Below are 26,237 nucleotides of genomic sequence, written 5' to 3' on the forward strand. Positions count from 1 at the left end.
AAAAAATGCCTGTTGTCTAAAGACAAGGCTGAATCCCCTGTTTGCTTTTGATCTACAGGTCAGAGTGTGGCCAGATCACTATTCTCCATGTGCCTCCTCTTGGCCGAGGACAAAGCTACGGCAGTTCTGCCTGAGTTTCCCCAGCAGCATGTCGCGTTGGCTCTGGCTTCTGGCTCAGCTGTCCTGACAGATCACTACAAACAATCGACCCCCTCTACTTCCCGCCAGCAGAGCCGAGACCCGACGTTACAGTGCCAAAACAAATATGAAATGAAGGATCCTTTATCCCTGCTAGGCTTCATTCTGGGCTCCGGGTAAGTTATTCATCTGTCCGGGCTCGACCCTGGGAACAACCCCTCGGCTCGAGAAGGCTGGTGGGGGTGCGTGGGACACCGGGTTGAAGGGCAGGGGAAGGAAAATTTAGAGATGGGTAGGGGTCTGTCAGCTCATCTTTTTTCTCTCCAATGTGTACGCCAGAAGCTGGAGGGCTGTGTCCTTCCTCAGCCCCCCTGCAGGCCAACAACCATCTGTGCCCCCCTGGGGTTTGTCCGAGCTCCTCTTCCAGCTCTCTTATGTGTGTGCAAAGAGCCCTGCTCCTCCTGCCTCTCTCCCTGTCCCCGTGCCCAGGTGAGCCAGCATCTTGAGGCCCCATCCCTCTGGAGGGATCTTAAAATGCCTCTCCCTGTGCCCCGGCGAGCTGGCTTTTTAGGGCAGACCTGCCCCGCTGCGCAGAGCGGAGACCAGGAACATTGGAGGCGAGCAGGGCCGAGGCTGGGGGAGGAGCAGGCCTGCTTGATGCCTACCCCAGGCTCTCAAACAGTGGCAGTGGGAGGAGGCATAAGAACAGCTACCGAGATGAATGGAGCAGTTAATATATCTCCGAGTGATTGTTTCCGGCTGCATTCATCTCCATGGGGTGTCCTCATTCAGCTGCTGAACATCTCACAGAGATGAATGAACCACTTCACACCTATCTGAGCCTCCTGTGCCACAGATGGATCTGTAGAGCCCTTTTGTTCATCTCCCCCATCTTCCCTTTTTAAAAAGTCCCCCCCCTCCCACATTATCCTGCACTGAGGATTTGGATGCAGCACGGTTGTAGATGGTGATTAATTTAATATATGACTAGCACAGCATTGTACTGCCACTTGTCCGTCCTTACAGTAACAGACCTCTCCCAACCCGCTTCGCTGCTGCCAATCTCCTGGGCAGGGGGAGAGCCCTGTGCTCTCGTACCGGGCGCTCGGATGAGATGTAGTGGCCGTTCCAGGTACACGTGTGCAGCCCATGCTATTGGTCACGTATGAAGGGTGGGGTTTTTACCCAGCTCCTCCTGACTCTGCTACAGCTTGGCACAGTCCTCAGACTAGTCCCTGGGCCGCCTTGTACTGCAATCAGAGCTCTGCCAGCCTGTCTTGGTGAACTTCTGCCAGTCGCCGTTCAATACCACGCTACTAGCGAGGTAAATGCAGGTGAGCATATGCAGCGAATTCCCAGCTCCAAGGGGGCAGAGTTAAGGTGATGTCGGTGTATTCTTCAGCATTGCCTTTCCTCCGTGTCTGGAGTGTGAGTGGCGTTGAATGCTGTGTTGCCCCTGCCAGGGCAGTGGCAACTCCATGATATTGCAGTCCTTTGTTAGCTGGGCTTTGGAGGGGATGTTCCAGCGAGGAATAGGGCAGCTCATCCCCCAGTAAAGAAGCTATGGTACCAGTCTGTCCGTAGGCTCACTGGCCTCACTTTGCTGTTTTACTCCCTATTCACATCAGAAAGATTTTCTCCATAATCATACATTTATAATGAAACTGAGATTCACAGTATAACACATTGATCACTTAAATACACCAGGTGAACCAGATTTAATCCACCAGTTTGCCACCCGTGCAATGCCAAAGAAAGTAACCAAAAGACCGGCACGTGTTTAAATAGCCAGTCTAGGCAATAGTCTGTGGTTTGAGTCAAATCTCCCCCTGCTGCATCATTATTTAATATTCCCCACTGGCTTTGTGGAGTTGTGCTTCTTAACCAGCTACAAGATCCACACTCCTGACGTGTGGTGGCCCAGTTTTCTTTCTTTCCTTCTTTTTTTCCTCCTTGGTGCCCTCTGATCCATATGATAGCACTTGAATCGCTCTGCACCAAATTCACCTAATGTCTTTGCACAGGTTTACCGTGTGAAGCACTTGGAGCCAAGTGGAACGGGAACTCTCGTTCCCGAGACATGAAAAGGCAGATGGGATATTATCTCGCTGAAATTTATTTTTTCCACATTATTTTATGGGCTAGAAAATGAATACAGTTCTGGCAGGTCTATCAAAAGAATTGCACAAGCTAGTTCCTACTTGGCCAAGTGTTATTTAAACACTTAGACTCTGGGAGAACTTCAGGGGACTGATCAGTGCCCCAGCTGCCTTTCCTTCAGGGCAAGTGTCTAAAGCAGAACAAGTCCCTACTGGAACCAGCTAGCTGGAAAATGAACACACCACCCGGAAGACGGGTGCATAGCAAGCCTGGAGGAGAAATGCTTTTGCCTGTTTGGGGGAACAAATGCAAGGTTAAGAGCATAATTTGGTGGAGGCACACTTGTGCAAGACAGAAGGAAGAAACCTGATCAAAGCAGCTGACAGCCAAGGAGAAAGCAGAATGAGTGCAAGATTGTGGCCCTGAGAAAAAGCCTAGAGAGATTTTTTTGGGGGGCTGAGACCTGACTGAAAAAGGCTGCAAGCAAAGAGACTGTCTGCTTTTCCAGAGTCCTGTTGTGTTAGTGGAAACTGGACTTTGTGTTCTTTGTAAATAAGTAGGAATGCCTCAAAAATACCTGGCTTCAGTATCAATTTCTATCCCTCATCAAGAAAAATTTGCAGGACTTTGAAAATTAGCTAACCCCTGGGGTCCAAAAAAAAAAGAGTCAAAATGATGTGCTATCATTTACTGAACATGAATCATGCTAACAATTGCATCATACACAAAGTTATATATTTTGTTGTGCATTGAATGGTATATACAATATAACATGCATTTAATATACTGTGCATGTGTTAAAGCTATTTCTTGTATGCACTAAACATAATGATGTTGAATCTGTCTCTCTAAAAGGACACGTGTAGCTTAAAACATTTTAGTGACAATTTTATAGATATTCCTGAATGTGAGAGACTTTTTAGTATCTGACATCTATTTTCTATAAACCGTATTTCAGATTGAACATTTCCACCCCTCCTCTGCCCCACTGATAACTTGACAAGCGCAACATCTGTGAGTGGATGTCGGGCGCTTTCAGAATTGTATATGCAAGTCCTAGCTTAGTGCACATGGCTTTTGTATTAATTTTGGCCAGAATGATCTATCCCACATATCTGAATGTTATTTATATGTTGTTCAAATCAGATACCTTATTTAAATGTATTTGTTTAAAAAAAATGACCGACACCTTAAATTTTAAAATAATTGATGCCAAAGCCTAAACACATTACAAATTAAAATATGCTGCAGTGAGTCTTTTTTAATGGCTTAAGTGGTGCCACTTTTTTTAATTAGTGAAGGTTTAGGTAGCCTAAACATATAAAGGTGCTTTCTAAGTTGATCTTTCATAGATGGGTCATACTGTCACATACTACACTGAATAAATGTTACACGCTTTTACATAAGGGATTGTTGAAGTTGGGACCAGGCAGGTTTTCTGGGGAAACGCGTGTTTGGGTCCGGCATCTTTGATGCAATCCTGTCTGTTTACAAAGACTGTACAGAGGCCAGAAGACACTTGGTGCTGAAGGGGAGGCACGTATGAAAATCCCACATCGTGCCTATCTGAATTTTCAAAATACCTTTGAAGATGTAGTCCATGGTGACCAGAAACATCTGTCTGCTTATTCGCTATGGTTTGTTTACTCAATCAGCTAGTTTTACATGCAAAAGAGATTTAATTAACTTGCTTTCTTCATTATGTATCTTATTATTTTAGGTTTGTTTATATTTAGATGAGCCACATTTTAAAATTAGTTGTATTTAGGTCTATTTTTATTTAATTCTGATTTCCATCCACATACAACTTGACATAAATCCTGAGTGAAAAAATTCAAAAATCCAACATTAGTAAATAAGAAGGGAGTCATTCACGATTTTCTAATGTATGAAAGTAAAAATTAAGGGTCTGAATAAATAGGTGAATTAAGCTAGATTTTACTCAAGAATGAATTAAATGTATACAGCTATACACTCAGCAGAAGTAGGAGGCCTTAGTGTAAGGGCTACATTTATGTGCGTGTCTTTAGGACAATGCCAGAGAAGCACACATGCAAAACGAGATCAAAATCAGTGATTGAAACAACAGTTTCCTGCTGGCTGGTTGGAATCTCTTTGATTTTTAGCTCATTCCACTCTGCGTGAGTGTATTTTATGCTCTGAATTCAGACAGATCCTGCCAGACCCGTGACAGACCTTGGACAATTTGTCCATACAATAGGAAAAATGCGTGATCTGACCAATCAAACTTGGAACTGTTTGAAACATAATGGAAACTGCAGTTGCCTGTGTATTTTCATGTTTAAGGTGACTTCAGTGCTAATGGAAAGTACTGGATTGACAGCTTTTGTCAATGAAATACACTCTTTTACTACCGGTTAGATTGATTTGTGGGTCAGTAAGGGTAAGTGGAATTCCCCATCCTGGCCCGGTGTTGTCTCAAACTCCACATGCTGCAGTCCCACGACCTTGGAGGAGAGAGGAGTTTGAAAGTCTTTGCACCCATTCAATCCTTGTCCTCTGTTAAAATGGCCAGTTAGGCCTTCACACAACAGATGCATCATCACAGAGAAGTGCGCTGGTTGGACCAATCCCATGTCCCCCTGACCTTAAAGTTTTATGCGTCTTGTAGTAAATCCCAGTCTGATCTAGATTTAAACTGGGTCTGTATCGCAATCCAGAGAACCAAGTATTTAAAGGAAAATCCATCACTTCTTACTTTTTATATTTATTGCTGGCAGGTTTTTAAGTGGAGACGCACTCTCCATAGAATGGTAACACCTACAATTTCTCCCATCGCCATTGTTTTTTTATTTCAGCACTTCATGGTACATATCTAACAAATAAACCTGCTCTTTTTCCACGTGGAAACTAGCACAGTACACGCAATTGCTATGAAATGACATCCAGCTTGGGTGCTTTGTCCCATAGATAACCCGTTGTAAGAGAAGAGCTGATGTAGTCCTGTGGCTGGGCATGTGGACTGACGGAGAGGAAACAGCCTCCTTCCTGAATACACCCTGGCCTGGCACGGACACGGTACCAAAAGTGCACTCTCTCCCCACATTTCTCTTACCGTCCTTTGTCTTGTCCATTACATTCTTCATATCAGAGGCAATTTCTAGGTGTGTATGTGTACAGTGAACAAAACAGTGCTAATAATACATTACATTGTGCTCACTGCCTGTGTGTTATATCTCTTCTTCTCACTCCTTTTGTCTGTCTTGTTCATTTAGATTGGACACCTTGTACCATGCACACCCAGCAAATAATTCAATGTGGCTTTTGAGCACTACTGATACAAGTAATGAACATTAAGGTAATTGGATCTTTTTACAAAAATACAGGTATTTAAAGTTCCAATCCCATAGTGGCTTATGCACATCCTTAATTCAAGCATGTGGATAATTTCACTAATTTAATAGGTGTCTCTTTTTCTTACACTGTATTGTTCCACTTTTTCAAGTTGGAAGGAAGAGTAGATATGCACCTTTTATATACTAACTAAATTGACACTGCACGTACGATGACCTCACATTTTCAGGTTCAACTGTAGGAAAAAAGCAGCCCTTTTTTTTTTCCCTGAACATGAATCAGTAGCTACCAGGACCCTGGACTGCTATTGCCTTGGCAAACTCAGGGGAATCAAACAATCAAGGTAAGGACCTGAAGGGTTAAACACGGTAAAAATAGTAAAATAAACGCTGCATTGAAAAATGTGACTTGGTGTTTTTTATTACACTCACAAAAATTCTGCAAGCACAGAAGTCGAGACTGTAAAACGCCTCACTGTAGGTCACCCCCACGTATTAATCAAATGCGACTTTTATAGAGTTCCTTTAAGTTTGTGCATCGTCTGCAGGGTTAGGTCCTGAAATCATCTATGTTCATAAAAGAAAACCGCCCAAGAATGATCAGTACAAGTAAGTTTAAAGGTTTACTTCAGAAAGAAAAATTAAGTGTGTGTTTGTCTTCTCATTTTAGTGCAAGTTGATAATGTGAGTATATAGCAGATGGCATCTGTTGCTATTTCTTATTATAGTTTTGTGTACAAAAGACATTTACAAGTGCATCACCTTGTTGGTTAATTAAAGGGAGAGATTTTTCTATTAGAAATCTCATGGCAAGCCACAGTTTTTCATTAATTTCCAGCGTTACATGGCTGGGAGATTAAACATGACCACAGCTTTCAAGGATGCTGCAAATAGAAAAGTGGTACTTGCAAGGAGAGTTTTTGTCAAATCTCTTCATATTAAAAATGTATATCTAGGTTCTCAGACATTACTCATCAATATGTTACCTAGAGTCTGGAAGTAGTGTTTTTAATGTTTTCTTAAATGGCAGCTAGAAGGGGAGGGTGACAGGAATTCTTAAAAGGCAGTGTACCGGGCAAATACAGATCAGAGCTAAATCATGTCTAAACATTTCTGCTGATAGGGTACTAGCATGAATTTTCTGGACAAGATGGGTAAGGGTTTCCTCTTCTTTCTCTCCCTCCATCCCCCTGATAAATATGCAGCCAAATCCTGATAGAGTTTCCTTCCACTAAGCATGCTGTAGCATAGCTGTGTATCCCAGGCTTAAGGGCAAAAATCCTTGTTCGCAAGGGCACCCTTTTCTTATCGTTATGTTAAAAAGTGTCTATAATGTCACTTTGATGCTAGCATCGAAGGGGTCCAATCTGAATGGACAGTACGAACGCTGTAGTAAGCAGAACTTTGTTATATCCATTCATGAATTGTTGAGCAACACCAATTTACCATAATTTGGTAACTGGTGTTTGTTGTAACAAAAGTAGAATATAGACAAAACCATTTACTTACTGCTAATGATAGGTTCTTGATCTTACTGGAGTGATTGCAAGTCTTGATATGCTTATTGCCTCACAATCTGCAAATGAATAAAACTGGAGCTCAAATGCTCTGGTGCCAGGCCTGCTATAGACGCCAGAGAGAGAAATGGGATAAATGTCCTTAAAGTTGTTGTTAATTATATTTGAGTTGTGTTTAATAAAGGGCCTGCAACTGCTCCCACTGAAGTCAATGGCAATACTCCTGTTGCCTTAAATAATCCAGAATCAGTCCATGATTCAGGAGTGTGTATAGGATTTAAACGCATCACGGGAAACGGTAACAGGGCAGTGTGGTGCAGCTCGGGGAGCTGAGGGTGTGTGCAGGTGGGGGTGCAGACACGTAGCACGTCTGCACAGCGTGCAGTGCTGTGGCCCATGCCTCACCTGGGGCAGCTGACATGGCCTATGCCCCCCAGTAGTGCAGCCCTGGGGGGTCTCCCCAAAAGCAGACAGCCCTGTACTATAATATGGTAGTCTTAAATACCGATTCACACAAAATAAGCCCACTTATTTCAAGAGGAGACTAGACAGTCACCTGACCCCCAGTTCTCTTTTCTGCTCCGTGCAGGGGGCTGCACCCAATGATCTTCCAAGGTCCCTTCTGGCCTGACGAGCTGTGAAAAGGAAAAGAGGGATTCGCTGTAAGCTCAGAGAGGGTGCGTTTCATAAAACTTTGGCAAAAAAGGAAACAGTTGCTGTGGAATTTAATTAAAAGCCCATAACACCGTAATTCCAGAAGCAGACGTGACCGAACGTATTTAACTTCTATCCATTATTTCAGCTGGGTGCCCAGCGCAGACCCTTTAAAGGTCTAATCAGCCATGTGCTGAGATGTTCTTCTTCAGTGCGGAAAGTCTCCTGCAAGATGTTTGGGGCATGGATAAGCCCACAGGTTAATAAGATTTTATTTCTGAGAGACAGAAATACATTTCAAGGTCCGTGCTGCTTTTTACTCAAAGGAATAAAAGCGGATCGGCAGGAACTGAGTCGCCTTGAGCATCTTACCCCGCAGCTTCTAGCTGGGTGCGGGTAGGTGGCTGTCATCTCTCTGCCGCCTGTCCCTCTACAAAAGGCAGCTGGGCGAGCGCTGAGCGAGGGCGGCGTTTCTCACGCAGCCTGCAAGGCCACCTAGTGACACAACCGCGCAGGGGAGGCAGAAACCTCACCGCCGTGTCACAAGGGTCGAGAGGAGAAGCCGCTTCCTGCAGCCACACAGGCGAGCGGAGGGAGGAGCTGGCAGGGGGGCGCGGGGGCTTTTGCAGAGGCCGACCTTCGCTGCACGCCAGAGCGGCAGGCTGGGCCCTGTCCCACGACCCGCACTCCCCCCAGCAGGGAGATAAAAGCGCGGTGCGGAAGGAAATGGGGTCAGGCGCTGGAGGGAAGCAGGGCCCCCAGGCAGGGTGGGCCGAGCAGGGGTAGGGGGGATCCCTTCCTGCGCTGAGCACTGCGGGAGCAGCTCCCCCTGTGCGGGGCCGGGGCAGAAGGCAACCCCCAGTCGGCGCGGGGAGCCCTGCCCGCGCCTTGCGGCGGCGGCTCCCCGGGCCCTGCCCGCGGCGCGACGGCTTCGCACGTGGCCCGGCTCCCGCCACTGCCGCCGCGCCCAGCCAATCCCCGCCGCGCGCCCCGCCCGGCCGCGCCCCAGCCAATCCCCGCCGCGCCCCGCCGCTCGGCCGCGCCGCAGCCAATCCGCTGCGGGGCGGGGCCGTCCCCTCAGCCGCCGCCTTGCCGCGCTGCCGCCTCATGGCGGCCCGCCTGAAGCTGGTGGTCGTGGGCGACGGCGGCTGCGGCAAGACCTCGCTGCTGCTGGTCTACGCCGAGGGCGCCTTCCCCGAGGTGAGCCGCGCCCCCGGGGCCGGGCACCACAGAGGGGCCGGAGCGGGCGGGGGGCGGGTGACAGCACAAGGGGCAATGGGCTCGGACTGCAGCGAGGAAGGTTGAGGCTGGAGACTGATCCCCGCGTTTCCTCGCGCACAGCGCTACGCCCCGTCCGTGTTCGAGAAGTACAGCACCACGGTCCAGGTGGGCAGCAAGACGGTCGCCCTCGACTTGTATGACACCGCAGGTGAGGCAGTCGCCACCTGGCGGGGGGGGTCGGGGGGCTGTCGTCTCAGCGCTGGAGGGGGCAGCGACTCGGGTCGGGCTCCACGATCCTCATTGCCACGCTTGACCAGGCTGGGCCGATGGCAAAGCTCGTTTCGGGTCAGTTTGTTCCATTTAAGTGTAGTGCTTTGCGTTCATGTTGAAATTTAAGAGAGGCCCAAACGCCCCGAAATAATGAAATCACGGCTGTTGCGACTAGTGAAAAGACTGTTGCTGCCTAAATGAATTTGCATTTTTACTCATGGATTTGTTCTTAATGGTACAGTCGACGAGGGAAGTGGCACTTAATAGCGAAATATATCTGAAGGTATTAAAAATCCAGTGCCCGGAAGCAAAATGTAATGTAATCAGCCAGGAAAATGCGTTAATTTCCTACCATGTGTAATCAAAAACAATGAAAGAGGTTTTTAAAAAACCCATTAGTGTTCAAATTAGAAAGCCCCGAGTGCTAAATGTATTTGCAAACTTTGATAGGTTTGGGTTTTTTTGTGGTTTCCTCTCGGGGATCCGTGGAACGGTTTGTATTCGATTTACGGGGTCAGCGAATCTTGCTCGTCCAGTCGCGTTCGTAAGAGCCTCAACATTTCAGACAGCGCGAGCTGGGAAATTGAGTGGAGTTCTCCCAATATACACGTGTGTGATGGAAAGGTGAATTTGGGCCACTAAGGGGATTGTTGTTATTTATACTAGTGCATTTGTGCTTTTGAATCCACTGTAAGGCATTTGAATCATCTTTTAGTGGTACCCTTTGATAGAGAAATTATCTTTACAGGAAACTTTTTATCCAGTGCAGTAAGGTCTTAATTGCCCACATTTCTCTTAAGAAATTCCTCTGTGCTTAATAACGAGAGCATCAAGAAACAAAATGATACAGATAGTATCTGCCCTACTGTGCAGCAGGCTCTCTTTATTGAGTGTTACACTCTGGAGTTAAATACCTAAGTTATATCTCAAAAGGGATCTTCTTTTTTTCTTGAAAAAATGCATCTGAGGAGGTGGTGCCATCATCCTCCCTTTTGTTGCTAGAGCCCTTGCCCCCACCACATGGCAGGCTCTGACTCAGTCCTCCTCTGCATGAGAGTTTAAACTCAGTCTCCCACTTTGCAGGTGAGTGCCCGAAATGGCAGGCTGCTCTGGGTTTGGGGCAGGCTCTGCCCCTCCCATCAAAGCTTGTTCCACTTTGCTGAAAAGAATTCAAGATTCACGAGATTAATTGGATCAGAGAGGAGGAAAGAGACTGATCGTGACTCTGTAGCCTAGTGGGTAGGGACAAGCCCTGGATGTTGTGATCCACCCTCACAGATCTGCTTGTTAAGATTGTCCCCCCAAGTTGAACAGCCTGGCCCATCAGATTCACCTTTCCTGAACTTCGTTGTTTACTTCACATAAGATGCGTCTACATGTGCTCCCCCCTGTACCATTTAGTACTAACTGCGCGGTCCCGGCGGCACAACCCTACTGCGCAGCAGCTCGTTACTACGCAGTAGCATCGGCATCGCAGTTTGTGCCTGCCGACACTTTGTTGCCATAGTGTCTCGTGGAGATGTGCCCAGTATGTCCAGTCCTCTTCTAACAGGCAAAACTCCAATTGATTTCTTCATGTGCAGGTTTGAGGACAAGAATTGTGTCTCTCATCTTGCAAATCTTGATAGTGCCATACAAGAAGTAGGTTTAAAAAACCTTTTCAGTAGAACAGAACCGTATCGGAGAATGACGTTTGATCTTCTGAAAAGTAAATGCCGAGGTATTTGTTTTCAGACAGGAGATGTTATTACATGATCACTGTTCCATTACATTGATTTTATTTCTGTCATATCCTACAACGAAGGGATGCTAAATCATTTCATCAGATGAATGTAGATGCACCACAGTGGCAGCTGTGTCTGGTAGAATTATGGAAATGCTGCATTTCTGTTGGCGCAGAGAGAGGAACAAGTGCAGGCCACAACCCAGTGGAAATCAGCTTAGTCATAAAAGTAAAATGATTTGAAAGCGTAGTATATTGGCTGCAGTTTATGAAAAAAGAAGTTGATTGCTTGGGCTCTTGAGTTTTAATTTTATCCCGGTCATGCTGCCATCTGACTAGCTGACCCAGTTACTACTTGCATACTGGTCTGCATTTTCAAGAGTGCCAAGTGATTATGGGATGCCCCCTTTTTCAGTACCCAACCTGAGGCCCCTCAAGGGTCTCGTTTTTACAGGCAAGATACTCAGCAGGTCATCAGCCTACTAAGCTCACTCAAGACGGGTGTCCAGTCTCACCTGATAACTTTTGAAAATTCTCCTTGATGCATTTTATTATGATTGGGGCATCTATAGGTATGCCATTTTGTAAGCTGCATTAGTAAAGTTAAACTGTCTTTCTTAGCTATTTATATGGCCCCATGGCTGTCATATCTGAGTGCTTCACAATCTTTAATGCATTTATTCATAACAACACTACCATGAGGTATGGAAGTACCATCTGTAACAAAGGGATAAGGCATAGAGAGCCTAAGTGACTTGCTCTGGAAATTGACCTAACCATTGGACAGTTCTTCCCTTTAAATTGTCTCAAAGCCAGTAGGAAAGTCCTTCCAGATACAGACTGAACAGTGTCAGTGGCCTGTTTTGAATAGCAATGAGCTGAATTAATGTCTGGGGCTTACATGTGCAAACTTACTCACTCTTGGAGTTTCTTTTCCTATTTATCTCAGATACCTCTGATGTAAAGCATATCAGTGATGATAAACTATTTTTCTGGTGTCAGATTAGATCTTTATAATGAACACAATTCCAGAGAAGATGAGAATACACTAAACATACACCATAAATACACTTTATCCATGTGAGAAGGAAAATGTGCCTCATTTTCTATTTAAACTAGTAATTAGGCAATGGGTGACCATTTAATGTCTCTGGAACTGTATTATTACATTTTACATTTACACTGCAGTAGTATGTAGAAGTCCAAGGCAGTTCAAAGACCCGAAGCGTGTATAATTAACATTTTTGTTGCTAAAGAAGAGGTTAACACTTGAAGTGGAGGATGTCAGCCAGTGGGTGTTTTCTCTTTTCAGTATATAAGTGTAGGAAGTGTTTAGCTAACATAAGATTAGTAGGACTTATCTGAAGAAAACCCCCACTCTATTTTAAACATGATGGCTTTAAAATAAACTGTTACTAGGGTCATGGAAGAGCTTGTCTGAAAAGATTCAAATAGTTACAAGAATTTGAGATTGAGTCCAGACTCCCTAGATACTTCTGTAAATATGAAAATAGCCAACTTCTGTGTCACAAATGATATCAGGGTCATGATGGGAGATTTCTATCCTGTCCAGTGAAAAAGGAAGATAAATATTGGCATTCAAGTAGTAACTTAAATAATATTGGAGCAGTTTCATTCCTGTATAATGTATTTAAACAAGACGCTGATTTTTTTTTTTAATGAAACAAAACATTGAGACTTAGTAAAAGCTACTTTATAAATAACTACCTAGTTTTGAATATTTCTTTTTCCCCCCTCATCCTTAAGCAGGAGTTAGAAATGCAGAAGCTATTTTGTCTAGCACAGGATGGCAACCAAAGTGCACAACCAGAAAGATACTTTAATAAGAGTCTTAATTTCTGGAGTGCTTTTCATTTGGAAGGAACTTCACAAAGTTCAAAATCAGTCATCTTGGGGGTGAAGGGCTGCAACTAACAGACGCATACCACAATAGAAGGTGGAAATAATGAAGGAAATCCCCATTTTCCAGCAGTACCATAGAGTGTGAGGGGACCTCAGGTTTTATAGGTGCTTTCCAAGACACCCTTGTACATTAAATTGAGCTGCATGCCTCTCATTCCCTCTGAAAGATGAAGCCTGATTCAACTCTGCCAGCTGTTTCAAGGACTGCATTCTGACCTGATGTTGAGATCTCTAACCTGTTCTCTCGCCCATTGAGAGGAAGACATGACCAGCAGGGTTGTATAGAAATATTAGACCAGGGCTTAGCAATGTTTTTGGCCAGCATGCCAAAAACATCCCCAACCTCAACTTCTAAGATAATGGTGTGCTGGGGGAGGATAGCAGGGGAGCCACAAAGGGCCCGATCCTTTTTGTGGCAGCGCAGCCCCGGCCCCTTCCCTGCCGTCCACCCCGAGGCATGCATGCCAAGCAAAATGCGTTCACACGCCATGCTCTGGCACCTGTGGTAGGGGTTGCCTACCCCTGTGCTAGAAGTAACATCAGAGGAGAAATATGCCCATGAAATATATTTTCCATGTGTATAATTTTACATAAGCATTTTAGGACTAAGTAAGAATCATAACTTGGACTAACACTGGCTAGAACTTAGATTGTTTACAAGATGCTGTATTATTGCATGCTGCTTGCTCTATGATCGTCCTTATCAGAAATATCTTCCTGCTCTAGCAGGAAGTTAGCGGTCAGTGCACTGTAACCTCCACAGCGTTTGTAATAGCTATTGTTTCTCCTGCAGAAATGCTTTGCAACTACTTACTCAATTAAATCTCCTTTTTGTCCTGTACCTGACAGTCAAGTAAGGAAACATCCAATAGTGCTGATGCTTTCTGCTGTAGTTCAGGATTTAATTTCTGATGCAGGTTTCTCACTCCAAGGCTATCTCTGAGTGCACAGCTTGGTAAAAGGGCATGTTCAGCATCTTATCACTCTGGGTGCCCAGTCTGGCTAATTAAGGAGTGACACTATCAGTCTCCACATGAAGTCCCTTCCAGTTCTGTGCGGCCAGAATGATGATTAGCATCAAGCTTTGAGAAAATTTTTAAATGAAGGCATAGGAGGGCCTGATTTCTTAATGTTTCGGAAGGGCCGGAACATGGACCCAGGAAGAAGAGTCGTGAGAAAAAATGAAAATCTGTAAAATGTTGAGCCACATTTCATGCTTGATTCATCTCTGCCAAAAAGTTAGTTTCCCAAAACTTCCCAAATGGAGTGCTGGAAATAGTCTCAACAAATTTGCAGTAACTCTAAAACCTTGACTAACAAAATAAAAATTTAGGTTTTTTCCTTTAACTTCGTAGGTTCTTCGTTATATGATTACATTTCCATTTTAATAGGAAATGTGCCTCATTTGAGACAGCACGTTGGCTTGACCTTTGGAGTGACATGCAGTGTCCCAACTACGTGAAGGGAGAAAATCTCTTCCAGGTTGGCAGCAATGGGCAACACTAATTGTGAGACGAAGAACAGCACTCCTGCCTGTAGTCATAGGATGCCATTGATAATTAGCTTTACATAAATATTTTTTTGTCTTTCCTGTCAACAGTAGTCCCAGAGGAAGTTTTCCACTCTGAGAGTATCCTATTTGTAACTATACATGGCTTTTCTAATTAAAGTATCCAGGAAATCTGAAAAGAAGTTTCTTTTTCTCTCCCCTGCCTGCTTAGTCTTTTCAGCATATTATGAAATACAGGCAATACATTTCAAACTGATAAAATAAAACACTTCATTACACAGTGCATGAAGACTCTAGAACTCACTGCCCTAAGATATTTATGAAGGAGCAAGCTTACCAGGATTCAGATATTCGTAAGAATGGCATAAACTGCAGTAACACCAACCAGGATTAAAATGCATGAGGCAGGCAAGGCTCTTTGGGTAGATGTGATATCTTTTATTAGACTAACTCCATAGCTTTGCAACCTTTCAGGCACAAACATCCTTCATCAGGCATAGGGAGACTGCTGGTGTTCTGTGTTCTCCAGTGAATATATGAGAGAGAAACTTTCACCCTTTGGGACAGAAGCTAGGCATTAATTAGGTAGTGTTGGAAAGAAGTATTCCTGTTGGGCAGGTTATTATATAATTGTCTGTTCTGGGAGTTTAATGCCCTCCTTTGAGAGCCGACTGGATGAATCTGTGTGTGACGTGGTACATAGGTTTCCAGAGAGGCCGGATGGCAAGTATCATGCTGCGTGTAAGGGACAGTTTTCATTCTGTCCCCTTGCAGAGGAGCAGAGCAGCTATTGCATCAAGGGTCTGTCTGGACCAATGTGTGGACTGAGCAATTCATAGGCTGGGTCACTTTCCCTTTTTGGCAGTTTCACTAGTGAGAGAAACAACTCATGGCATAATTTCCTCCTCCGTTTCCCTTTTGCCATCAGCTTGTGGCATATTGAGTTAGTTGACATTCAGGGCAAGCATGAAGTCTTTGTCAAGAAAAAGGGGACCTCACGGAAAGATACATAACAAATGAAACAGTGAGTTTGTTATAGGCACAGAGATGCAGGAAAGTAATGTTAACTATCAGTTATTTTACAATATTTATTGTAACATTTATTGTAAAATAAATTTTGAAAATTTTTAAAGAAATAGTGTAAAATACATTAGTGATGTCTTAAAAAAACAACTTAGTCATATTTTCTCCCGTTAATTCAGAGCAGCCAAAGGGGAGATTCACAGTCTCATAATTTGACATTGTTTTGTCTCTTTCATTTAACAGTGAAAGGAGAACTGAAATGGATACACAAGACTGATCACATGTAATCAAGGATTTTGCATGTGAGCTCAATGGCCATTTCTGTTCAATCCTATAACTTTGTTTTAGCTGGTCTTGCAGACCTCTTTTTAAATCCATGCTGCAGAAACTTTGAGCACCATCTGTGTAGTATTACTAAGCAAGAATGTGTTCTCTCTCAGCCCTTTACAGCTAGGCCTCCATTTTATCATTGGGACTTGCCCTCCATCGTGAGGTCAAATCTTTGATGAGGTTTTGTGCAAGGGAGGAGGGCAAAAATATGGTGCTTCTGCCATTTTGACAAATTCTTACAGTTGTGCTTATGGGAAAAGAAAAGAAAGACATGTATAGCTTGCGTTGTAGCTAATCAAACCAAGAGTAATTTAAGAGCCCAGATCATGGTTCCTTAAATAACATGTAAATAATAGCTTCTTGCCAAACACAGGCACTGCAAACAAACCAAAAGTCACAATCATGTCATTATTGTTCATTGGTTTAAGTTAAAGAATGACAGTGGTACACGGTACACAAGCCACCTCTGACATCAATTTGCTGAGGTAGATTTGAAATGTGAGGAATGTGAGATTGTTTATTTGTGATGTCAATTTGTTGCTGTATTTTCCCTAAACCTAATCCTCTCTGCCTCAGGATATTATTTGTACTTGATCAGTCTGGATCACATGGGCCCAGATCAAAGATATTTAGGTGTCTAACTCATCAAAATAAGCAAGAGTTAAGAGCCTGAATACTAGTGAGGATTTGGCACATGGTGTCCTGAAGCAGTTAGCTACTGCTCTGGATCCCTGTTCCCAGAATGCTTGTGACTGTACTGATTCTGGCAGGTGAATATGGTAACCAGCCAACAGGTTCACTGCAGCACGCACACTTCTGTAAAAATAAACTAGTCATCTGGAGCCAAAAAATATTTAGTTGGCACTCAGAGGACTTTTGAGTATTTGCTTTTTCTGTGCTCTGCATTTGGCATTCTAGACATGTGAGAACTGCAGAGGAACAGTTTGCTGCTGTGCAAATGTACATTTCCTCTTGTCCTCAGAGTTATTTTCTCAGTTTACAATTAAAAATAATGATGTGGTTCTTCTCTGCCTACCTAGGTCAGCTTAGACTAGGCAGATGAAGCCACAAAGGACTGGTGCATATGTTCCGCTGCTGACTTTCAGAGTCACATTAGTTTCACTTGCAAAAAAGGGCATCTCCATCATGGTTACCTGACAGAGCGTGTTCTTCATACCCTAACTCCAGCGAGACTGTCAAGGCGTATTAAAGAACATTCATCTATCTGCTTCACAAATCACCAGTGTTACTGCAAAGTGACAGCAAACAAGTTGAGAAGCTGGAGTGGTTACCATCAGTGATTGAGTCACCGTAGAAGATAGCTTGATTTCGTAAAGCGACCTTTGGAGGCTCAGAGCAAAACATGTAAGAGTAAAAACAGTGTGCATGCAAATCAACACATACTGATAGTGCTTTACAACTAAACTTCCTTTTTTTCCCTCTTGATGTGCTTAAATGACATTTCCCAGAAACTGCAGCACATCTATTGCAAACAAGTAGGTGGCTTTTGGAGAATGAGACAAAGTCATTTTACATTCTATAAATGCAGCAGAGAGCAAGGCAACCCTTAATTGTTTATTTCTGGATTAAAAGTTTAAGGGTTCAACCCTGCCTTGTTTTGCAGGCATCCGGTGACGTATTGAGAGTAAGAGCTCTCAGCATGGCATAGACCTGGGTCCTACCTCAGTATCCCCTGATGCAAATAGCTATGGCAAGATGAGTGATAGGGTTTTCAGTGGGGATCTCCCATACATGATACCTCATTAACTGGCACCAAGGGATTATATATAGGAGATAGAAAATTCGTATTTTCTAGAGAGAGGTTGGATTTCCTGCATCTGAAGCTCCCTTTACAACACCATGATTGGAATCAAGTTACAGGATTTAATGGAACTTGAATCGTCTCTGTCTTGACCCCAGCTGACTTCCTGCCCTTGGGCAGGGGGCTGGACCCGATGATCTTGCGAGGTCCCTTCAAGCCCTAATGTCTTTGAACCTATGAACAGCACCAGGCACATCCTCTGCTCAGTAAATACTGGCACTCCTGACTCGCTTTTTGAACAGTCTGTTTCACAGACACGTGGCTGGGGGGGGCGTGGAGCGATGGGGGACAGCACTGAACTTGTTAAGAAAGTCTTCTGCTGGCTGCTTAAATGTCAGCTGGTGTCTCCAGGAAAACATGGCATTGAAATGTTGGCCTTTGAAAACAGGATCTTTGGTTTCTTAAGAGCTTCACTGCTTGAGGGACTTCCTGAAAGGCAGCCTCAGGTGGTCAAAGTGGGGCACCAGGATGCATATCACACTTTGCAGGTGGTATCAGCAGCTACGATCTGTTGCTTAAGTCTGTTTCAGAAATCAGTTAACGTTAGTTCGTGCTGCTGTGTACCTTCTAAAATCCACTCAAGTGTAGATTTAGGTGCTCTTTTAGAAGTAGGCAGGCTGCACAGCATAGTGCTGGGAGACCATGGATTATACCCTATTTGAGGAAAAGTAGTCGCTTGTCATGCTAATCACTTTTTCTTATCTGCCAACCTAGGAGAGAGGCATTGGCTATTTAAAACTTCTTCAGCATCTACCTGGTCCTGCTTTTTCCTTCACTGCCTGTCTGCCTGCATGTCTGAGAGGAGAAAGAGCCTTGTCAAGTCATGAGTAACATAATGAGCAATAAGCTACTGGTCCCAGGCTTCTGCTTTCATAATTTCCCAGAAACCACGTTTCAGATCCTGCAGTACACTGTTTGTACTTGTAGTTGTTTCAAAGTCTTAAAGAATTAGACAAAATAAGCTTTTGTGCTGAGTTTTCCCAGGTCACACGTATCTGCCCTTTTTTACTATTGGATTAATGCATTTAAACAATACATTCTTGCCTTTTCAAAATAACAAGATACTCATAATTGAGTTATGTACATTTTCAGTCCACACAATTACTTTTTAAGAAATAAAGACACATTCTTCATGGCCTTGAGATTAGTCTTATTATAATACCTGTTAAAAATGAGTTTCTTTTATCCAAGTCATCATTACTCTTTTTCTGTGTTTCAGGGCAGGAGGATTACGACCGGCTACGGCCACTTTCTTACCAGAATGCAAATGTAGTCTTAATTTGTTATGATGTTATGAGCCCTACCAGCTATGATAATGTTTTAATTAAGGTAAGAGACCTTCCTTCATAATTGTTTGACCCTTTCATATGAAATGTAATATATTAGCTGGGTGCCAGGATAACCCATCTATAAATGTGATGCTTTTGGCAAGCCAAGTCCCCAGTATTATAATGGATAAATTGGTTTATCACCACACATGGACCAATGGGCCTAAACCAGAGGCGGGTGATTATTTTGGGCAGAGGGCTGCTTACTGAGTTTTGGCAAGCCATCAAGGGCCACATGACAGGCAGCCCAGGGTAGATAAATATTAATTTTCTAAATTTTTTAGGGGCCTTGCAGCTCAGACAGAATGGCCTGGCAGGCCGTAACCAGCCCCCAGGCCGCATTTTGCCCACCCCTGGCCTAAACCAAAGTGCTTGGATCTGAACCTCAGCTGCTCCAAGGTTCTGAACTGAGGGCTGGTTTTGTATGTGAAATGAAAAGAGCAAGAAACGATCTAAAAATGAGAGAGCACAAAATGGTAACATTAAATTTTACCTTCTCTCTCTCCAAGCAGTCCCTAGTCCTGGCTTTCAAATGATTTGTGAGCCCCTTCCTGCAAGGCGGGATGGGACATTAGGATGCCCAGCACCTTGTTGGGTAGGATCCGCCATCAGAAAGACAAAGTTCAAGGAGGTACTGCCAGTTTCTGGGTGCTGAGAGAGAATTTACATTTCTAGAATTGTGTGTGGTGGGGAGAGGTCCAATTTACTCTTCAGTGTTTAATGCCTTCCTTAAAAATGAGAAGTCTTCTTCATGTTGAGTGTTGTCCTCCTATTTCTGGGCCTGCTGCTGTCATGGAGTACTGTAATTGTTACCATAGAGAAGTAAGGCTGGATGGAAAACATATCTGCATGAGCTTTGAACTAGCCAGCTCAAGTAACGGTTAACAACATAGCTTCATCATCAGCACAGAGCTCAGTGTGCCCTAGTCTTTATTTACCCCAGGTCTCAGGCAGATTTTGCAGCTATTTTGCAATTAACATGGTTATATCTATGCAAATGTAGTCACTGACAGGGCTGCAGTTGGTTAGAGAGGAGCCTAATGATCTGTGAAGCCACACTGTCAGACTTTAGGTCCAAAATATGAACTACAGTTGCTTAGAATGATCATAAATTAGGGAGAATTCCATTGTAAATTGTAAATCTGGATTTATAAAATATAGTTAGTTACAATTCACTGTTCCACTCTTGACTTTAAAGAAAGAAAAATCTATTTTCTTCTTTGCAGATCTTATAAAGAGCTCTGCATTCTTGTTTTCCGCTCTCTCTTCATGAAACACAAATGTCAGTGCTGCAATCATTCCTGCTCCCAGTCTAGAAATAAGAGGACAACACTCAGCATGAAGAGGACTTCTAATTTTTAAGGAAGCCATTAAACACTGAAGAGTGAATTGGCCCGCCCTCCAATTCTAGGAATGTAAAATTGTCAGTGTCTCTTTAACGTATTTAAGCAGTTATCTGCTTCAAGATGGCCCAGTATGATAATGCCAAATGCGTGTGCAACAGAGGCTGGTTTTATTCTAAGTTTAAGCACCTATTTGTATCTGTTGAGTTTAGCATTTCTACTCTTTGTGATACTGCAAAGTTTAGGAGCTTCTGTAACTAAAACCAAATTAACAAAGGCAAATGAAAGTCCTGGTGCTGATTCCACAGGTGTCTTCAGAGCATTCTGAGCTTATTATAATGGATAAGCAAGCTGTGGCACAGACTGCATTTTACTTCTAGGTTTGCACAGCATCCAGTCCTGCTTGGGGCTTCATCATATCAGTTAAATGCAGCTTTCTCTAGCACTGGCAGCTACTTGACTTACTGAAGTCTTCTCTCTCCTATATCAGCTTCAATAACATTTTATATACCAGTCTGCTTATGTAGGGGTCAAATCCGGCTTTCTTGAAGTCATTAGGAATATTGTCTTGCCCACGTCTTGGGTGGTAATACAAGCTTGTGCTTTGAAAAAGCAGTTAGCTTTTGCAGACTACTCCATCTTGACCTGAGCACATACGCTAAAAAAATACTTAAGAGGGTATATAGAAACACCACTGCAAGAGTTAACACTCTGTAGTCACAGAACTATTATTCACTGATTCTTTAATGGAAAGAGGCTTTCCACATTTTTGCCAGGGAGGTGGTGGTACATCTATAAACACTTCCTTAAACAACACATTACTATCCCACTCCATTCACAGCATGGGATGAAGGACTTCTTTACCTTTCTGGACTTTAGATGTACATAAAACACTGACTTTATTCCTTGGCATTATCATTCTAACTTTTTTTAAATGTTTCCTTTTCTGCCACCAGTGGTATCCTGAAGTCAGTCACTTCTGCCGGGGCGTCCCCTTAGTACTCATCGGCTGTAAAACAGACCTTCGAAAAGACAAGGAACATTTACGGAAACTCAGGTCTTCTCAGCAGGAACCCATCACATATACCCAGGTAAAGAAGACGGCGTTTTAAAGGTCTCCCTACTTTACTGTAATAGGGAATGGTCTGAGTGATCAGGAATAGCAACTACAGGTAGCAAAGGGACACCCACAGTTCCAAAAGCAGGTAAACTGGATAAGCTGGTGATTTGGATACTTTAGCATAAATTGTGTGGGGTTGTATGTGAGGTTTTATGTCCTTTTCTGGAAGTGGGGGGATTAAACATGGCAACTAAACAAAAGACACTAGATGTGTTTGGAGAAGGTTCTAGATGCATTTAGATATTTTTAGAAGGGTAATTCAAAAATGCTCAAATCTGGGGGAAAAAAAGGTTTCCTCCTTAGGAAGAAGAGAGGTTGGCTTGGCTCTTTGTGGGCTTTTTAATTCCTATTGAGATGCAGGCCACCGAGAATAGACTATTTCATATTACTGGTCCTGCCTTGCTCTTTTTTTAACATGCCTCTTTTGCTGCCATGAACTCATAGATGGCTTAGACAAGCCACTGAGTTTGCATGGACTTCCTCCACTTTTTTGTTTTTTGATAGTGTATTGCTTCCATTAGTGACATTTTGGCCTTAGTTGTGATGAAGTTTAAATACATTAGAATATAGGATACAACCTATGGGATAGAAACACTGAGTAGTAAGTCTGCAAGAACTGTTTTGCAGTCCCTTTTTGAAATGAAGCATTTCAAGAAAAATGTCAGAAAACATTTTTGGAGGCAAAAATATTCACTCTCAAATTGTGGCTCAAAAGCAATATGTCGCTTCAGCAAGCTACTGCTTATCAGTGCTTAAAAACATCACACTTTGCATTATCAAATATCTGCCATCCATGGACCCAAAAGCACATTACTAGGAGGACTTAGGTGAATATTGACTTCCTCATTTTACACACAGGGAAAATTAGCCAGGCAGGTAGACTGCCTGTCCTGCATCTCACAGAAAGACTTCTTGTCTGCCTGCTCTTATTTTGCCTCAGAATACCTTTTCGCTTTTTGTCAGAGGTCAAGGAGACATTTTAGCAACATTGCAGACTATTCTGTGTTCAGGTTTGGGCAAGTTCAGTTCATAGTGTAGCATGGTTATGCAATATTATTAAGGGGAACTGTCTACTGCTAAATAAACGCTGTGAAAAGAGACTAGTGTTGCATCATTGTTAACCTGTTCTGCTTTTCAATCATTCCTCCTCAACTCCAAGAAGGTATTTTTTTGTGTACCATGAGTCTTGAAACTATTACTTCCAGTAAATTGGAGAAGCTTATGAAATCATGTTTCTGTGTTTTGGAGCATCAACAGATGTCTTCTTTGGAGCAGGATCAGTTGCGCCAGGATGTCCCCCAGCACAACTGATATGCTTTCTGCAGCATCCACAAACATAACTCAGGAAGCTGTCCCACAGGGCCAGGCCCAGGAGCTCTGTCATTTGCAGAGACGCACCCTGAGTTGGGGCATGGCCTATGATGCATGTGCTTGGGGAATCCCCTGCTAGCACAAACTAGTACTAGGTATAGTTGAAGTCACAAATGTGGGCATTTGTGGTGCAACAGGGTTGTAACATCTTTTGGCTTTTGTGCCGCCATAAAAATGTTCATGGTGGCACTAAGGTGACATCTGTTTGCAGCCAGAGTCTGCCACTATGATTTATAAAGACCTAGATCAAACTCTTCAGACCCTTTACAAGCAAGCAAACTAAAATTTCTTACAGTAGCATTCAGGTGCTCCAACAGGACAGCCTCATTCAACTTAAGATCTAGAACTATTGCTTTGACCTCTAAATATCTTAGAGCAAGTCTGAGCTGGGAGCAGATGCCTCACAAGCTCCTGTAGGAGTTCACTCATGCAGTACAGGAGACTTCTGATTCCAGGCACAGAAAAGCTGAGAATTTTGGAATCAAAACAGCAGTTGTCCACTGCTGAAGCCCACCGATGTCTGAAAGCAGAAAATCCTCATGAAAAGTTGTGATCAGGTCAACTTTACTGTACTAGATAAATATTACAATCCTGACCTTCCAGTGCTGATCTGAGAAATTGGGTGATAATTTGTACATCTGCTTATGAGAACAAGCATTCTGTTCAGGGATACACTTTGAGAAACTGTGTCCTTCAGCTCACAAGTAGGCAGAGCCAGTGCTAAGAACTTTCTGCTGCATCATACAGCTAAGCTGGCATCTTCATTAAAATTGTAAAAAGCAGTAGTTTCTCTATACAGTCCTTCATAATTTTACTAATACCACTTGTTCCTTACCCCACAAACAGAAGGATCTGCCTCCATCATATAAAAGCCTGTTCTTAAATATTCACTTCTCTCTACTGTAAGTCCAAGTTAACTTGTATATTTTTCCTTCTAGGGGGAAGCAACCTGTCGCCAAATGAATGCAGAAGTTTATCTGGAGTGTTCAGCTAAATTTCGTGAAAATGTAGAGGATGTTTTTAAAGAAGCAACAACTATTGCACTGAATGCCATAAAAAAAGCCAAGCGCCAAAAAAAACAGAAGCGGTGCTTAATATTATGATCTAGATCTCTAGGACTGTAAAGAACTTCCAACCACTTGAACTGCATATTACCAAATAGTTCAGTGTCAGAGACCATTTTCATTACGTTTTTACTCCTACTTTGTTTTTGTTTTTAAAAATTGATTTTCCTCATATTTTTGCACTTCTGTTGTACTTGTCATGAAGACTTGAAAGCATTTTTTCCCTGTTTGTTAATGGTGGACATCTGGCTTTTACTCCCAACCACAAATGACCATCAGCCTGCTATCTTTTAATTGTGTGCTGGCTGCTTGACTGCTGGTACTTGTACTGCTTAACGTTTTTTCCCACCCCCCTCTAAAACGTAGCCCTTGACATTTATGGCTTTGATTTATTGTGACTGTTCACCAACGGACTAATTTAGAAAGGGTAGAACTGAGTACTTTTCTTTAAGGAAAAGCAAAGTTAGAGCAGACTGCCAATCACACTCAGGGAAGCTTCGAGTTGTATTTATAGCAACAGAAGTATGAAACCACCTCAAGCAACTTCCCCAACTATGTATACATACAGTTCTACTCTAGCTGTATTACAAGGGCAGCTCTGCAGATCTACTGACCTAGAAGCCTCTTTGTCAGCTTTATGGTAAGGGATGTGTTCAACACCATTGGTTATAGTGTACTCAACACCATTCAAAACAACGCCGAAATGATGAACCCTGTTAAAGTAGATACTTAGTCCCCTGAGAGGGATTACGTGCAATAGGGCAAAACTAGTTTTGCAATAAACAAGTGCAATTGACTCCATAACAGTGTCTGTTTTAACATAAATAGGAGTTGCATGTTTATTACATGGTGAAATCATCCTTGCTGCCTCAAGCTGAATTTCCATTTCACTGATGTTTGCTCAGTAATGGCTGCAGGTATCCCAGCTATTTTTCACTAAGTCAGAGGGAACCTCCTGCTCAGGAAACTAACAGCTGATCTTGTCTGCAAGTCATAGCGTGTCAAACACTGCACGTTAAAATATTGAATTTTCAAGCTACACATGTCTTTTTAAGTTAGAAACAGCAAGTTTTATAACTGATTTCTCTTCATTTGGTTGCATAACACACTGTTATGCGATGGACCACTCCAAAGGACTTTCCTGTTTCTTTTGGGTGGGATTCAAAGGTTGTTAAACTTGATCCTCAGATTTTTGGAGACATGGTTCAGGTTCAGTTAAGATGCACAGAGGCCTCTATGTAGCTTATAATGGAATACTCTGTAAACTGAGAGACACATTTAGTCTAGAAAGGATGAATCAACCAATGTCGAGTTCAAGTGCTATGCCACACTTGTTAAGGAAAAAGACATTTATCTCAGTAACATCTGTGCTTAGTAATGAGGAATTAAAAATGTTAATACAGGGCAAGCTGTAATTTATAAGTAAAGAGCTGAGCGAGAATCACAGGCGTTTCTTTTAAACTTTGTCATTCTGCAGAATACTATTAACCTAATCACATGGAACGTGAAGTTAGGTTACCTGCTAAAAATTCAAGTTATTTTTTTCTTAGAAATTACAAACTTTATTGGTCAGATCCCATAGAATCTAGTATTATTCTCAAAGTGAGCAGCAATTTGCTTTTCAGACGTGAAGGGTCTACGAAAGCAAACTTACAGGATATACAAGGTTTAAGCCAGTGGTATTGTAAAGTAGAGTGCAACAGTTGTTTAAAATACGTGAACTGCAATTTATTAATCACACTATAACCAATACCCACGTATCAGCTTATTTTTCTGGGGGAAAAACCCAAACAAACTATCAAAAATTACATCTTTTTGCAGAAATTCATTGAGTGGTATATATTAACAAGTATAAAACAATAAGATGTCAGGAAACAGTTTTGCTAGCATTGTGGGAACAAATGGAATGGAACAATTGAGAGCCTGTAATGCACATATATTTCTATATGATCATGTTAAAAGGCCCATTTTAAACATCACCACATTTGGCCAAATTCAGTTCCAATGTGTGCCTTGTGCTAACCCAAGTGAGGTCACTGCATTTGAACAGCATATAGGTCAAGATACAGCATCTATAAATTGTTTTAGGACATGTAGGCATTCATGGAACACAACTCAATTAGCTGCAGCTGAATAAGCAAGTTTAAAGTCAGAAAGCCAAGAAACAAAAAGGAATGAATGTGAACAAGTATCACCTTCCCTTCAACGTTTCTGCTGGAGGAAGATTTAAGTTCAATTAAACTGAGCTGGTGACTCAAGATCCCATGTAAAGGAAAAAATGCAAGTGAAGGTATTAATACTTCTCATCAGTTCTGTTTCCACATATGCTGCATGTGTCTTTCAGTAATGGCATTAGGAGTAAAAGTAATTAGATACTTATTGCCACTGTTCAGACATTTTCAGGAAGAATGTTTCAGAAAACCTCAGAATCTAGAAACTATTGAAAAAAAGGTAGTGAAACAGCTG

The 26,237-nt window shown here is 42.9% G+C and overlaps 1 protein-coding gene across 18 annotated transcripts in view; it reads left to right on the forward strand.

The window, feature by feature from the left end:
* RHOF (ras homolog family member F, filopodia associated) overlaps positions 1-24,575 on the forward strand; it is a 33,135-nt gene extending 8,560 nt beyond the window's left edge. For 3 of the 18 annotated variants that reach the window (XR_016444113.1, XR_016444112.1, XR_016444110.1), the window contains exon 2: positions 59-7,630. Coding sequence is in view for 1 of the 18 variants with exons in the window: in XM_090062213.1 (XP_089918339.1) it covers positions 8,831-8,923; positions 9,065-9,152; positions 18,765-18,874; positions 21,173-21,307; positions 23,646-23,810 (591 nt within the window). In the remaining 17 variants the exon portion in view is untranslated. The other 15 variants (XR_016444106.1, XR_016444108.1, XR_016444100.1 and 12 more) reach the window with 14 other exon arrangements.
* Positions 24,576-26,237: the final 1,662 nt, after the last annotated feature.

This window comes from Crocodylus siamensis, chromosome 9 (assembly GCF_052110815.1).
Source record: "Crocodylus siamensis isolate JL-2025a chromosome 9, ASM5211081v1, whole genome shotgun sequence".
Classification (NCBI taxonomy): domain Eukaryota; kingdom Metazoa; phylum Chordata; order Crocodylia; family Crocodylidae; genus Crocodylus; species Crocodylus siamensis.